This window comes from Anoplopoma fimbria, chromosome 16, assembly GCF_027596085.1.
Source record: "Anoplopoma fimbria isolate UVic2021 breed Golden Eagle Sablefish chromosome 16, Afim_UVic_2022, whole genome shotgun sequence".
Classification (NCBI taxonomy): Eukaryota; Metazoa; Chordata; class Actinopteri; order Perciformes; family Anoplopomatidae; genus Anoplopoma; species Anoplopoma fimbria.
In genome coordinates, this window is record NC_072464.1 from 6325205 (window position 1) to 6339084 (window position 13880).

General features: G+C 43.1%; 1 protein-coding gene across 1 annotated transcript in view; it reads left to right on the forward strand.

Moving 5' to 3' along the window:
* The window catches only part of dnah7 (dynein, axonemal, heavy chain 7), a 68762-nt gene that overhangs the window by 40049 nt on the left and 14833 nt on the right, over window positions 1-13880 (forward strand). The window contains exons 39-54 of the mRNA XM_054614679.1: window positions 168-294; window positions 799-1018; window positions 1205-1831; window positions 2042-2287; window positions 2645-2874; window positions 3026-3356; window positions 3457-3803; window positions 4311-4491; window positions 4683-4868; window positions 5433-5596; window positions 6607-6761; window positions 8561-8751; window positions 10605-10738; window positions 10835-11170; window positions 11389-11515; window positions 11824-12018. Coding sequence (XP_054470654.1) covers window positions 168-294; window positions 799-1018; window positions 1205-1831; window positions 2042-2287; window positions 2645-2874; window positions 3026-3356; window positions 3457-3803; window positions 4311-4491; window positions 4683-4868; window positions 5433-5596; window positions 6607-6761; window positions 8561-8751; window positions 10605-10738; window positions 10835-11170; window positions 11389-11515; window positions 11824-12018 — 3797 coding nt within the window. The remainder of the gene's footprint in view (window positions 1-167; window positions 295-798; window positions 1019-1204; window positions 1832-2041; window positions 2288-2644; window positions 2875-3025; window positions 3357-3456; window positions 3804-4310; window positions 4492-4682; window positions 4869-5432; window positions 5597-6606; window positions 6762-8560; window positions 8752-10604; window positions 10739-10834; window positions 11171-11388; window positions 11516-11823; window positions 12019-13880) is intronic.

Sequence of the window (13880 nt, forward strand, 5' to 3'; positions counted from 1 at the left end):
AAATAATAATTTCACAGACAGATCTTTTCTGGAAAATTTTCTCAGACAAAAAGTAACCTTGCACTGTAGAAAACTGGCTAATGAGTCAGTTGAAACATACCTATTAGAAGTGTTTGTCAAAGATTTCAGTTTTCAAATGTTTTCAAATTTTTGTGCTGCTTGTTTAGGTGGAGGGAGGAACCCCATCACATCTCGGTACCTGCGCCACTTCAACATGATAACCATTAATGATTTTGATGAGAAGACCATGTATACAATCTTCTCCAGGATCTCAGACTGGCATTTCACCACCCGGTAAGTGGGTAGCATGTGTAATTTGTAAGGTGTATATTTTTCCAGTATTGACACAGAAGGAATGCATATGACGTCGACACGTATCTACTCCAGCGCCTCGACTGCATTTGACCCACAACTTTTTCAAGTCCTTGAAAAAGTCCTGACCTCACTTTTAGAAACTAAAATAATTGGAAATTATTACTAACCAAAGATCAGAAGGTACTATTTACCTCAGAGACCATAAGTCCTAAAGCAATCAAATCTTTTAAATCTACCCGACCACTCCTGCATACAGAAGTATCTCCTGCATTTTAACAAAGATAACAGTTTCACACTTAGTTTGGGGCTTTTTGGATATACTTCATTAATGCTAATGCTAAAAGAAGATCCCTGATCATACATTTTTATGTGTTTTATTAATACAACTAAATATTACTACAATGAATTACTCAATTTCATAGATAAACTGTAGGAAATAATCTAAATGGGATCTCAGCAATGACTCAACAATTCCATCCACAGGTTTTCTTTCCCCAAGCCGTTTGCTGCTCTGACTTCTCAGATAGTAAATAGTACCATGTCAGTGTACCGAGAGGCCACCAAGAACCTGCTTCCAACCCCCACAAAGTCCCATTACTTGTTCAATCTGCGCGATGTCTCTCGGGTCATCCAGGGCATCTGCCTGTCGCGCCCAGAGACCGCAGATGAGCCAACTGTCATCAAACGGCTGTGGGTGCATGAGGTAATGTTGTACACAGCATACCTGACAGCCATATAACTAAAGTATATAAGATATATATATATATGGATAACCCCACCTGTTTGACATATGGTCCTCTGGAACTTCCTGTGTTGCCATCTCTCCATAGCTTGCTCTCTCTATATCTATCTCTCACTGTCACTCTTTCTTTTTCTTATTGATCCTCAGGTTCTGAGGGTATACTATGATCGACTGGTTCAAGACACAGATCGGTCCTGGCTTGTGAGCAGTTTACAGGCGGTGTTTCAGAGTCACATGAAGGAAAACTTCCATCAGCTCTTCCAGCATCTGGACCAGGACCATGATGGGAAGGTCACGGAAGATGACCTGCGCAGCCTCATGTTCTGCGACTTCCACGACCCGAAGGGTGAGGACCGCAACTACCGCGAGGTGAACAACCTCGACCGGCTCCGACAGGTGGTGGAGTCGCACCTGGAGGAGTACAACAACATCAGCAAAGCGCCCATGAATCTGGTGCTCTTCCGTTTCGCCATCGAACACGTGTGCCGCATTTCCCGCATCCTCAAGCAGCCAAGTGGCCACGCCCTGCTGGTGGGCGTGGGCGGGAGCGGGCGACAGTCCCTCACCCGGTTGGCTGCCCACATGGCAGAGGCAGAACTTTTCCAGGTGGAGATCTCCAAGACCTACGGAACCACTGAATGGCACGATGACCTGAAACTTATCATGAGGAAGTCCACACAGGGGGAAGCTCATGGCGTTTTCCTCTTCACGGACACTCAAATCAAAATGGAGTCATTCCTGGAGGACGTGGGCAACCTGCTCAACACTGGAGAGGTAAAGTGCATGGGAGGGGGCATAGATGGATTGGCGGATGAGTTGGGGTAAAGACATAAATAGAAAACATGCACAAACTGATTGATCAGTGAATCACTGTTTAGATGAAGACAAGAAAAATGGATGTGTGGATAGATTTAGAGATGGATTGATAAAATGTGTAAGCCAGCATCCAAACAGAACCTTCTGTTATCTTTTGGTTGTTTCCAGGTGCCTAACCTGTTTGCATTGGACGAGAAGCAGGAAATATGCGAGCGAATGCGGGTGTTGGACCGGCAACGTGACCGTGACAAGCAGACGGATGGCAGCCCGCTGTCCCTCTTCAACATGTTTATAGAGCGCTGTCGCACACAACTGCACGTGGTGTTGGCCATGAGTCCCATCGGAGACGCCTTTAGGAACCGTTTGAGACGTTTCCCCGCCCTCATTAACTGCTGCACCATTAACTGGTTCCAGGTTTGTTTGTGTGTGTGTTTGTATATGTTGAGTACTGGTGTGCTGTTGGTTGCACCAAAAGATGCCTCAAGTATTTATTTGAAAGACAGGGACAGTATGCAGAGCATGAATGTTAATGTATCATCACAGGTGGTTGAATATGCCAATTGTAAGACAAAACATTTTAAAATGGTGTTTTTTTATTTTTTTTACTTCAACCCTGAACAAAATGGATGATGGATCTCAGCTCAAATCTTTATACAGGCTCCCTTCGGTGTTCACTGATGACATTACCAGAAAACCATAGCAGATATTAAAAAATATTCATTGTATATATGGTAGCACAATGACAGTACAGCATATTTTCTTTCTTATCAGACCTGGCCAGAGGATGCCCTGCAGGCAGTAGCCTGTCGCTTCCTGGAGGATGTTGAGATGACCGATGAGTCCCGAGAAGGATGCATCAACATGTGCAAGAGCTTCCACACCTCAACCATAAAACTATCACTTCGCTTTATGACTGAGTTGCAGCGTCACAACTATGTCACCCCAACCTCATACCTGGAACTCATTTCCACCTTCAAGGCCCTTCTGAAGACAAAAAGAGCGTAAGATTTAAGATGTGCTGAATGTGTACATTGTGATTTCTACTGTTATTAGATGGTTTTATTACTTTAGATGCGCAAAAAAGCCAAATTCCAGTATCCATGTGTAAAATAAAAAAGTATTTTTCCTTATCGCTCTCCATCTTCTGCCCAGTGATGTGATGAAGCTGAAACATCGTTATGTGGTGGGCCTCGAGAAGCTAGAGTCAGCAGCAGACCAGGTGGCCACTATGCAAGTTGAGCTGGAGGCTCTACAGCCACAGCTGCGTGTGGCCAGCAAGGAGGTGGATGAGATGATGGTGGTAATTGAGCATGAATCCGTGGAGGTGGCCAAGACAGAGAAGGTGGTGAAAGTGGACGAAGCCGTGGCTAACGAACAAGCCATGGCTGCCAAGGCCATCAAGGATGAGTGTGATGCTGACCTGGCTGTAGCCATGCCTATCCTGGAGTCAGCCCTTTCTGCTTTGAATACTCTGACCAATCAGGTAAAAAAAAAGCAATATGTTGTAGGATAGTGCCCTTATCTTGTCTAGAGTTGAGTAGTTAAGAGGGCAGGCCTAAAGACGTGGTCATTTTTATTTACAGGATATCACTGTGGTGAAGTCCATGAAAAGCCCACCCCCAGCTGTCAAGTTGGTGATGGAGGCCATCTGCATTCTCAAAGGCATCAAGCCAGATCGCGTGCCTGACCCGTCAGGCTCCGGTAAAAAAGTGGAGGACTTTTGGGGCCCGGCCAAAAAGCTTCTGGGAGACATGAAGTTTCTCCAAAGCCTCCATGAGTATGACAAGGACAACATCCCTCCGAACTACATCGCCATCATCCGCAACAAGTACATCACCAACCCAGACTTTGTACCGGAGAAGATCCGAACCGCATCCACTGCAGCTGAAGGCTTGTGTAAGTGGGTTTGCGCCATGGACAAGTATGACAAGTAAGTAATGTTCGTCTCATGCTGTGTTGTCGGTTGTGAAAATGGATGAATATTCACAAAGCTTGAGAGAGCTTTTCATCCGTCTAAGTGCGTAACATGAAGCTTGGTTATTTGTAACTTCACAAGAATAATCATTTTCCTTAAGCAAGTGCACCAAGGATATGCCAAGTGATTAATATAGAAAGCCAAATCAAGCTGCAGATCATTTAAAGGGAAATGTTTATCATTATTGTTCTGACAATCCTAAATGTTACCCACATTTATAGAAGCTAAAGGTTGTCATTTATACCCAATATATGCTAACATAAATTCCATTTCCCACTTACAGTTAAGTTTATTCAAAGCACTTTCTGTTTCAACAACGCTGTCAAGATTATCCCAGCATTCATTTCACTATTGGCTCAAATATATATCTAGCGCCTCTGACTCATTCAAGATTCTGCACTGCTTATGAGGTTCCTTATCTTGTGAACGTTTACTTCTACAACTTATTACATCCTCCGTCAGAGTGGCCAAGGTGGTGGCTCCCAAGCAGGAGAAGCTGGCACAGGCTGAGGGGGAGCTGAAGGTGGCCATGGGGAGCCTCCAGATAAAGCAGGCTGCCCTCAAAGAAGTCCAAGATAAACTGGCAAAGCTTCAGGACACTTTGGAAGCCAACAAACACAAGAAAGCTGACCTGGAGAATCAGGTTTGTGCTTTTTATATGTTTGTGTGATTGTAGATTGACTCAAAGCACACTGAGGTCACCGATAGACCAAACAGCTAGCCAAAGTCGATGACAAACTTGCTCCGGCTGGCATGACCTTCATTCTGCTCCTTGACCTTGGAAAACAGCCACAGTGCAACACATTTCTGCTTTTCTCCTCTGATGTCCTCCAGGTGGATCTGTGCAGTAAGAAGCTGGAGCGAGCTGAGCAGCTCATTGGAGGCCTGGGTGGAGAGAAGACGCGCTGGAGCGAAATGGCCATCAATCTCGGAGAGCTCTACAACAACCTGACTGGGGACATCCTTATCTCAGCGGGCATAGTGGCTTACCTGGGAGCCTTCACCTCCAGCCTCAGACAGGTAGGCTGAGGTAGCAGGTAGTGCATACTGGGAAGTGGATAGTAAGTTGTATTAATTACGTTACTTTAAGCCCGGCACCTTACATAGATTTTTTTCAGTTCCGGATTTAGTGAATATGACTTAATACACATTTGATTAATGTGCAGAACTCTGTTTTCCCTCCAGGGTATTTCTACCTTAGTTTTGAATAAAGGCTTTGTTTGTAGTTTTAGAGTAAAGATAATATAGGACTCTTTAACATACTCTGAGATGAGCTTCATCAAAATGCTTGAGAGCCTTTAGGTCAAAAGTAAACACCAAGGCCCTTTTGCTTTTCTTCCTTTTGCTGAGTCTCACATGTCTCCAAGACCAAGCCTGTGTTCAAAGGTCATCTATTACACTCTGTCACACGGAGGGCCATTGTGATGCCGGGCAGAAAGGATGAGAGTGGATTAGTTGTCATTTCTGTACACAGCTGAAATGTTCACTAGCTAGTACGCTCTTGTTTGTTTGCAGGTTAGTGTTGTTTGTGATTTATTCTGCGTGAAGTGAAAAGTCATGCACAATAACTGTACTCCTCTCCAGGATCAGATCGAGGAGTGGATGAATCTTTGCAAGAGCAGAGAGATCCCGTGCTCTCCCAACATGTCTCTGATGAACTCTCTGGGCGATCCAGTAAAGATTCGTGCATGGACCATCGCTGGCCTACCATCAGACAGCTTCTCCATAGACAACGGTATCATAATCTCGTGAGTAATAAAGACAATCTTTACATTGACATGGCATTCTCGCTAGAGGAAAATGCATCAAAGGTTCCTCAGTACTCAGTAGTAGTAGTATTGCAAAGAGAGGAGAATCCACCAACTATGGATGTCTCAAGCAACTTTGAAGCTGCTCCTGATCCGAGTCATTTAATGATGAGATTCTGCCGACCGCCAGTGTACATTTTTTTCCCCTACACGATAAAGCTGTACATGAATTGTTGTGACAGAAAATTCAGGGCAAGATTTGGACAGCATCTCAAAATGGCATAATAACATGAACACAAATGGAAAACTGCCATTTAAAATGCACTTTCTTTGACAAAAGCAGCATTTTAGAGCCTGCAAATTGTTGCTGAACATAGAGGTAAAGCAATCGATCTCTTTTTTAAAACCCAAAGGGGCTCTTTTAGCTCTAAGCTTGAATATCTTCATTGAACCTTCTGGCTCCTATTTATTTGTTTATGCCGCTTCATTTTTTCACTCACTCACTGTGCAGAAGGAAGAGGTTCCAGTGTTTTAACGGAGTGCAGTTGTGTGCTGTACCTGGAGAACAATAAAGATTAGATTGCCCACTTCAAATCAGTTTACCATAATGGAAAAAGAGACCACTGTATGACTGAACTTTGTAACCTTTCCTGGAAGCCTAAGTAACATTGTCTGATTCAACCTTAAGGTGCAGCGAAATAAAGACACAAGGCATCTGCTTGTTTGTGTAAATGAAGCAGCAGCATTGCTTTTTAATCACAATACCATGGCCCCTGGTGTGCTACCCAACTGTGAGCTGTCTAAATGTGCTAAAAGTGAATGCTCACCCCCAAGCTTCTCTCTACATCTTAATTCTTGTCCTCCAACATCCCCCCTACTGCTGTGATGTCTCATGGTTGAGACAGGATCTCTCACTCCGACACGAGGCAGCACCAATTGATCACCGGCCTCTGTGTGTGTGTGTGTGTGTGTGTGTGTGTGTGTGTGTGTGTGTGTGTATGCACTTGTAGGAACGCCAGGCGGTGGCCTCTGATGATTGATCCCCAGGGCCAGGCCAACAAGTGGGTGAAAAACATGGAGAAGGCCAATAGTCTGCATATCATTAAACTAAGTGATGCTGACTTTGTGCGCACTCTGGAGAACTGCATCCAGTTTGGCACGCCAGGTGAGCATTAGTCTTTCTCTCATTTGATGCCTCTGCTGTTGCTGCCTGTGTGTGTGTGTGTGTGTGTGTGTGTGTGTGTGTGTGTGTGTGTGTGTGTGTGTGTGTGTGTGTGTGTGGGCCTCACACACATTGTTGCAGTTCCTGTTACCGCCTGCTGAGGTCTCTCTTTACCACAGGGACTAATTATTGCTGTGCAAAGAATGTTTTTTCTCCTTTGTTCTCTTCTCTGCAGAGGGAGAGTTCATATTAGCAATATTTTCTTGTTCCAATGAACCTTTATTCAGACCTACAGCACCATACATTTATAACTACTGTACATCATACAATCATACATTGTGCCAGATAAATCAATTATGCTCTCTGCACTAGCATTTGTCTTGCCCAGTATCAGGGTCATACTCACTCATGTAGGCAGACATCACGTGACCATTCTTTTGTGCTGTTTTTTTAACAGTGCATGTTCATTCATACTTTAGTCTTCCTGCAGGATTAGTAGGGGGTTTGAGAGGGAACAGCAAGAGGAATTAGAGCTAGAAACAGACAGAGACAGCTATACAGCCATTAAAAAGACATCCAAATAATGACCAAACTCAGCCAGCCACTGGGTCTTTGCTTACTGCCAGATTGCAAAGCTAAAAGCTCAGAGAGTAGCTTGTCCTTGCAGGGTGCCAAATAGTCCCCAGAGGCTACAGTTTCACCCTCCACAGACGGTTCTCTTACTTCACAGTTTTACAGTTTCTTGCTGTTTTATTAGCTGCCTGTAATCCTGATTATGTGCTAGAATTCTTTGTTTTAGCATGGTTAAAGAAATGTTTCCCTGCCCAATGTCTAAAAAGGCTAGACTCATGTTTAGTAAATGATACAAAGTACTGTTTAATCTGTTGAAATATTAGCAAATTTTGATGTGATGCACCCAAAGCAATTTGGGAAGGAGGTTGACCTGATTTGGATCACTAACTTGGGAGAGAAAGTTCATCAGCTGTCACTGGCTCTGAAAGCTGTATAAAAACTTTTGTTATTACCTCAGGCGTCATGTCAATTATAGATGGGCTACTGTTCTTAACATCAGAACAGCATTATCATACTTAATGTGAATTCACATTAATAATTATGTCATGGAAGTAAGGCACTTGATAATGTTTTACTTGCCTCACTGATTCTTTTGGTATTGTGCATGTGCTGCACAGATGCAAGAAGATGCACACAATGACATGAAGTGAGACTTGTAAAGAGACCCGTTAAGAAAAGCCAAACTAAAAACAATAATTATGTTATTTTATGAGAAAAGTGTTTGTATAAATATATTATTAGCTGACATTACTGGCTGACCTGATGCTAAACCGAAGGCTGCCTTAGATCCAGGAGCCTTCACAGCTAATGCAACATCACCCTCAGTTATTAACCTGGACTCTACAGCAGCTCAAACATTGGTCTTTGATGTGATGTAACGGCCTAGATGTATAATTTAATTTTCTGCAAGACAATATAATACTATATAAGACTTTAAACTGTTTTCTAATGGAGATCTTGAACCAGTTCCTCGATGCACAGATTTTGTTGACGTGGGAAAATGCTTTGTGTTGATTAATATTTCGGCTGCAAAAATTTGCCAAATTTGAAGATATGCAAACGGCTTAACCGTTGAGGCAGTGGAGTTGGTCAACAGCAGAAGACAGAACTTCGAAATGTCAGAACCCACATGAGGTTGCTTATAAATGTCAGTGTAAAGCAAGGTACTGAAAAAGTCAGCCTCCCCTGATTAGAAAATCTTGAAAAAAACATTGAACACTTTCTTTTAGTGCTGCTGGAGAATGTCGGAGAGGAGCTAGACCCTATCCTGGAGCCTCTGCTGCTGAGACAGACCTTCAAACAGGGTGGTGCTGTTTGTATCCGCCTCGGAGACTCCACCATCGAATATGCTCCCGACTTTCGCTTCTACATCACCACCAAGCTACGCAACCCACACTACCTGCCTGAGACCTCCGTCAAGGTACTGTAGTGAGAAACAGCCTCCGGCGCCATTATATATTTTTATTATCCCAGGACACTTTTACTCACATGCCATTTTATTATTAACATGGAAAAATACAGTGACTCTAATATTAATATTATTAATACTATAACCTATGTCAATGCTACAGCCCCTATTGTTAAATGTTGTTGTATTCATTCCACAATGTTAATGTGTATTTGTGGGTTGGGGATTATCCCTTTACCGCCACCTCTGCAACCTCCATCCATACTCGCACCACACACACACTTAAATAAACTTACTCCAGACAGACAGACTTGAGACACACGCCTTTAGTCATGATGACAGTAATCAGAGGGTTTCTTGGCAGTAGTCACTCGCCTTAGCTCTTTGCAGCAGGTGTCAGTGTTGTTGCAATGAGCCCCTCTACCGACCCCTTTCATGCAGATTGAGCTGGCACCATCCAATCCCTGTGTAGATGTATCTCCCACAACAAAGCTGCTGCCAAAACAGGAGTTAAAAGAGAGACTTACTAGACTACAGGGTCTCACAGGAACCAACGCAGACATCTGTATTCCTCTGCCTTTTAAGTGTTATTTTCATCACACTTTATAGCAATAGCAATAGTCAACCTAGTTTGTTTTGTTATCCGGTGTGATTGTTATTTAGTTGTTTTTTTAAACATTCCCAATTTCTGAAGAATGTATCCCTGAGACATTAGTAACCCACAGGTTGTTTTGTCTTGACTATAAGATGGATTGCCATGAAGTTTGCGACAGACATTCATGTTCCCCTTAGGATGACTCAAAAAAATCTTGGTGATCCACTAACTTTCATTCAGAGCCATCACCATTTCTAAACTGCCCTGATCTTTCTAATATTTTACCAGTTCTTTGGTTTATAACCCATTGGCCTCAGCTGTGTTAAGTGCTAATTAGCAAAGATTAGCCCTACTTTCACGTGTTGGTTCCCACTTATTGCATCATACCACTCAAATGGCAGCACATTTTTATCCCAGCAACACACCGAATCATCATTCACTGATAGCGCCTCCCCAATGAAGCACACTCTCCCAAAATTTCCAAGAAAAGGAGCATTAAAGGAAACTGCATTACCGAGAGGCAAGGGCTTGGAAAGCATTACTGAAGATCACATTTCAAGCATCTATTTGCAGGGCCTCGCACTTTATGGGCAGCCATTAGATAGATTCGAATCATTTTTCAAAACTGACTAAATCTTTCTTTTTTTCCTTTTTGCTTAAGTCATTTGCCTACAGTACAGTATACTTGGGGGCTTACATTATGTCCATTATGCCCTATTTGAAATGCAATACTTTCAAATACAAGAGGGCAAGAATCTAGTAAACCATCCCTTAAGGAGCTCAAGGGATGCAGGGAAGCGAAGAAGGAGGGTGTGTGTGTGAAAAGGACAAACGGGAGATTTATATGGGCTCCGAGTCTTTACCACCATCTGAGTGGGTCCGCAGCATCAATAGAAATGGAATTAGGCCCCGGAGAAGTGCACTCGTTTATTAGGGCAGGGAGTAGATAGCAGATATAGGCTTTTAACCTCCGGGTAAGTGCGCAGCAGAATGACTAAGGCTGTGTGGTAAAAGACACACTTCCACACATTTCACAGAAAAGAAAAAAAAAAGGAAATGCATCCTACCTGTGCTTTGCCAAGGCTGGAGTGGTTATTGGAATTGATTGGATAGGAAGTTCGTTGGGAGAACTGCACTGAAGCCAAGATGATCAAAGCTGCACTGTAAAGTACCAACAGCAAGGGTGGGGCAAGACACCTCCAAACACACGCACACACATTGTACTGTATACTGTACAATTTGTCTATTTTGTTCTTCTTCTGTGCCGTAGGTGACCCTTCTGAACTTCATGATCACCCCAGAGGGCATCCAGGACCAGCTGCTGGGTATTGTGGTGGCCCGGGAAAGGCCCGACCTGGAGGAAGAGAAACAGGCTCTCATCCTGCAGGGAGCCGAGAACAAAAGGTAAAATAGTACCAGTCTACAATAATCATATAAAATGTCTCCCTCTTCAAAGTGGAATCTGTAGACTTGTTAAATTGTCCCTCGCTCTTTTGTCAGACAACTGAAGGAGATTGAGGATAAAATCTTAGAGGTGCTCTCCTCCTCCGAGGGCAACATCCTGGAGGACGAGACGGCCGTCAAGATCCTCTCCTGCTCCAAAGTGCTGGCCAACGAGATCACGGAAAAGCAGGCCGTGGCTGAGGTGACGGAGCAGAAGATTGATGAGACTCGCATGGGCTACACACCCATTGCCGAGCACTCAGCCATTTTGTTCTTCTCCATCGCTGACCTGGCTAACATTGAGCCCATGTACCAGTACTCCCTCACCTGGTTCATTAACCTCTTCATCAGCTCCATCGACAACTCAGGCGCCAGTGACGACTTGGAGCAGAGGTAAGCAGGGCTGACAAATGTAATAGCCACACACATGTTTTTCACAAGTCACTCAAAGGAAATCTTGGAGCTTCCTATCCACTCGAAGGATCTTTTATGGTTTGGAAACTGTTTAAAAAAAAGTATGTTAGACCATTAATATTACTTGAGTGTGGATGAGTTTGTGACTTCTGTTTTGAACAAGATTATTAAAATGCTAGCATATGTGTCTTCTTCAGACTAAAGATCCTGAGAGACCACTTTACCTACTCGCTATACGTCAATGTGTGTCGCTCACTGTTTGAGAAGGACAAGCTGCTCTTTTCCTTCGGCCTCAGTGTCAATCTGCTCATGCACAACAAACTGGTATGAATTACACACACACACGCTGCACACAGATTTGTGTACAGATTTACAAAACGTCATTTTAAACCATAGATGTAGTTTGAGGACACTTTCAATATTTAGTTTGAAATGTTTTGTCAGTAAGTGGTTAGCTAATCAAACGAGCTAATCAGACCTCTCTACACTTGCTCTAGATTGTCTGTATATTGTATATAAAATGTGCATGAATTTTTTATATATATAAAATAGCCAACCTTTAAAATGGCTTTAAATCACAAATTCAGGTTAATCCTCCAATGTGTTCACACTTTTTTGGATGAATGTCGTAGGTGGATGAGGGGGAGTGGCGTTTCCTTCTGACGGGTGGTGTAGGCCTGGACAACCCCCACTCGAATCCCTGCACCTGGCTCCCCAAGAAGTCTTGGGACGAGATTTGCCGCTTGGATGAGATGGAGCGTTTCAAAGGTCTGCGGCATGACATGGCTCGCCTCAGGAATGAGTGGAAGACGGTCTACGACAGCCCAGTGAGTGTCATCAGGCTACCTGGCCGGTCTGGGTGGGGTAATGTCTGTGGGTGTCTTATATGTTTCTGTGTTGGTAAAGACATAATCAGCATGTACAGAAAGGCACCAATAAATCAGAAAATATCCAAGAGAACTAGGAGGAGAGGGAAATCTGTAAATCCCCCCAAAATGCAAATGTTGTCTTCTGTGCATATTAATGTGGCTGGCGGCATTGCTGGTGTCTTGTTGTGGAAACTGTAAATGTGTTGACTTTCAGCTGAAAATGTGGTAGTGATTAGCAGTTCAAGAGGGTAAGCTGTTAAAACTGGGTCACATTTAGCACAACAAAATAACACATCTAGCTGCAGCTACTACCTCTAAGACCACCAGAACATTTAGATTCTGAATGTGCCACTGGACAAGGGTCTGTAGAAACACATGTTAAAGATATGTAGGGTTTTCAGTGATTTTGCCAACAGACTGTGTCTGTGGATACAAAGGCCTCACTCACAAAATCTTAGGCAAAACTGCTTGGAAACAAGGTTGACCAAACCTTGCGTCAGTGCCATCTTATGTGTTTAGCAGGGCTTTGATTTACTTGGCTTGAAGTAAAAAAGAAAATTAAACACGATTTGCAGTCGACCTTTCAAAGTGTGCCCAATACGATTATGACCAACCAAGTAGGTGTACATTTGGAGAACACTTCTCTAGGTTTATATAATTACAGTTTAATGTTGTTTTCCTTCAGCATGACTTTAAGTGCTCTTTAAATTACAACAGGTACATCATATGATGACGTATTGGTGTTAAGCTACACTATTTGCCCCTTACTTAGTGGGCACTGTAGCTCAGACTGCTTGTCATTTAGGCTAAGATTCCAGTATGCTTTCCTGATAAAACCTGGACAACACACAACATCAAATTTCACATCGCTATAAAAGAGAGGGGGCAGTGATGGACTGCGGATTAGAGAAGAAGTTGAGTAAACAGAGGCCTTTGACTGGAAAACAGGCAACCCTCAGCTAAACAGTGTTAGGAGATGTGGGACGGGATGAGAAAGGGAATAAGGGCAGAGTGAATAGGTTAAAGCTATCTTCCAGTGGGTTTGGCACATGAACCACAGGCCAGCCTTGCCTACCCTGCAGCTCAGCATGCTAACTCACAACACACATGGAGCCTCCCCACCACTCTGCGCAGCTAACTGTATTGTTGCTGAATACACCTCAGCCCCTTCCCTTGCACATTCTATTAGCTTATATTTCACAAACTGTTTGTCGTTCTGGCTCTTTTGTGTTGGATAATGTCAACGTCATATGTGATAATTTGATACTGATTATCTGTATTTTTCCTTCAATATAGATTTTCTTAAGAAGGTCTGTTTTCACTATTGCCTCCAATTTGCACATCTTCAAATATGTCAAACATGACTTACCGGTAATTGTTTATTAACTACAGTGGGATCATATTGTGGAACTGTTTATGTTATAGTCTTTAAATTAGATGTTAAAATTCTGTTTCACATTCTATTAGTCTTTACTCCATCTTAAACTGTTTGCTAATTCAGTTATCCAAGTCCCACAAAGCTTTAAGTTTCAACTTCTTATTTCATTTTATGTCAAATAACTGAGTTTTATTAGTTCAAATGTTGTACACACAGAGGGGACAGGAAAGAGAGAATGTAGGAGGAAAGTAATTTGCCAGGTGTGGATGATGCACACACATAAACACCCACACACACATACCCTCACTCGCTCTCTTCGTCTCCGAATTGTAAGGAACCTAAAATTGAAGTTTTATCTAATTAAATCTTTTCTGTTCCTATTGTGCCAGTCACATCTATGCAATCTAGACGCAAGGACAGCTGTTTAATCAACGTGTGGTGC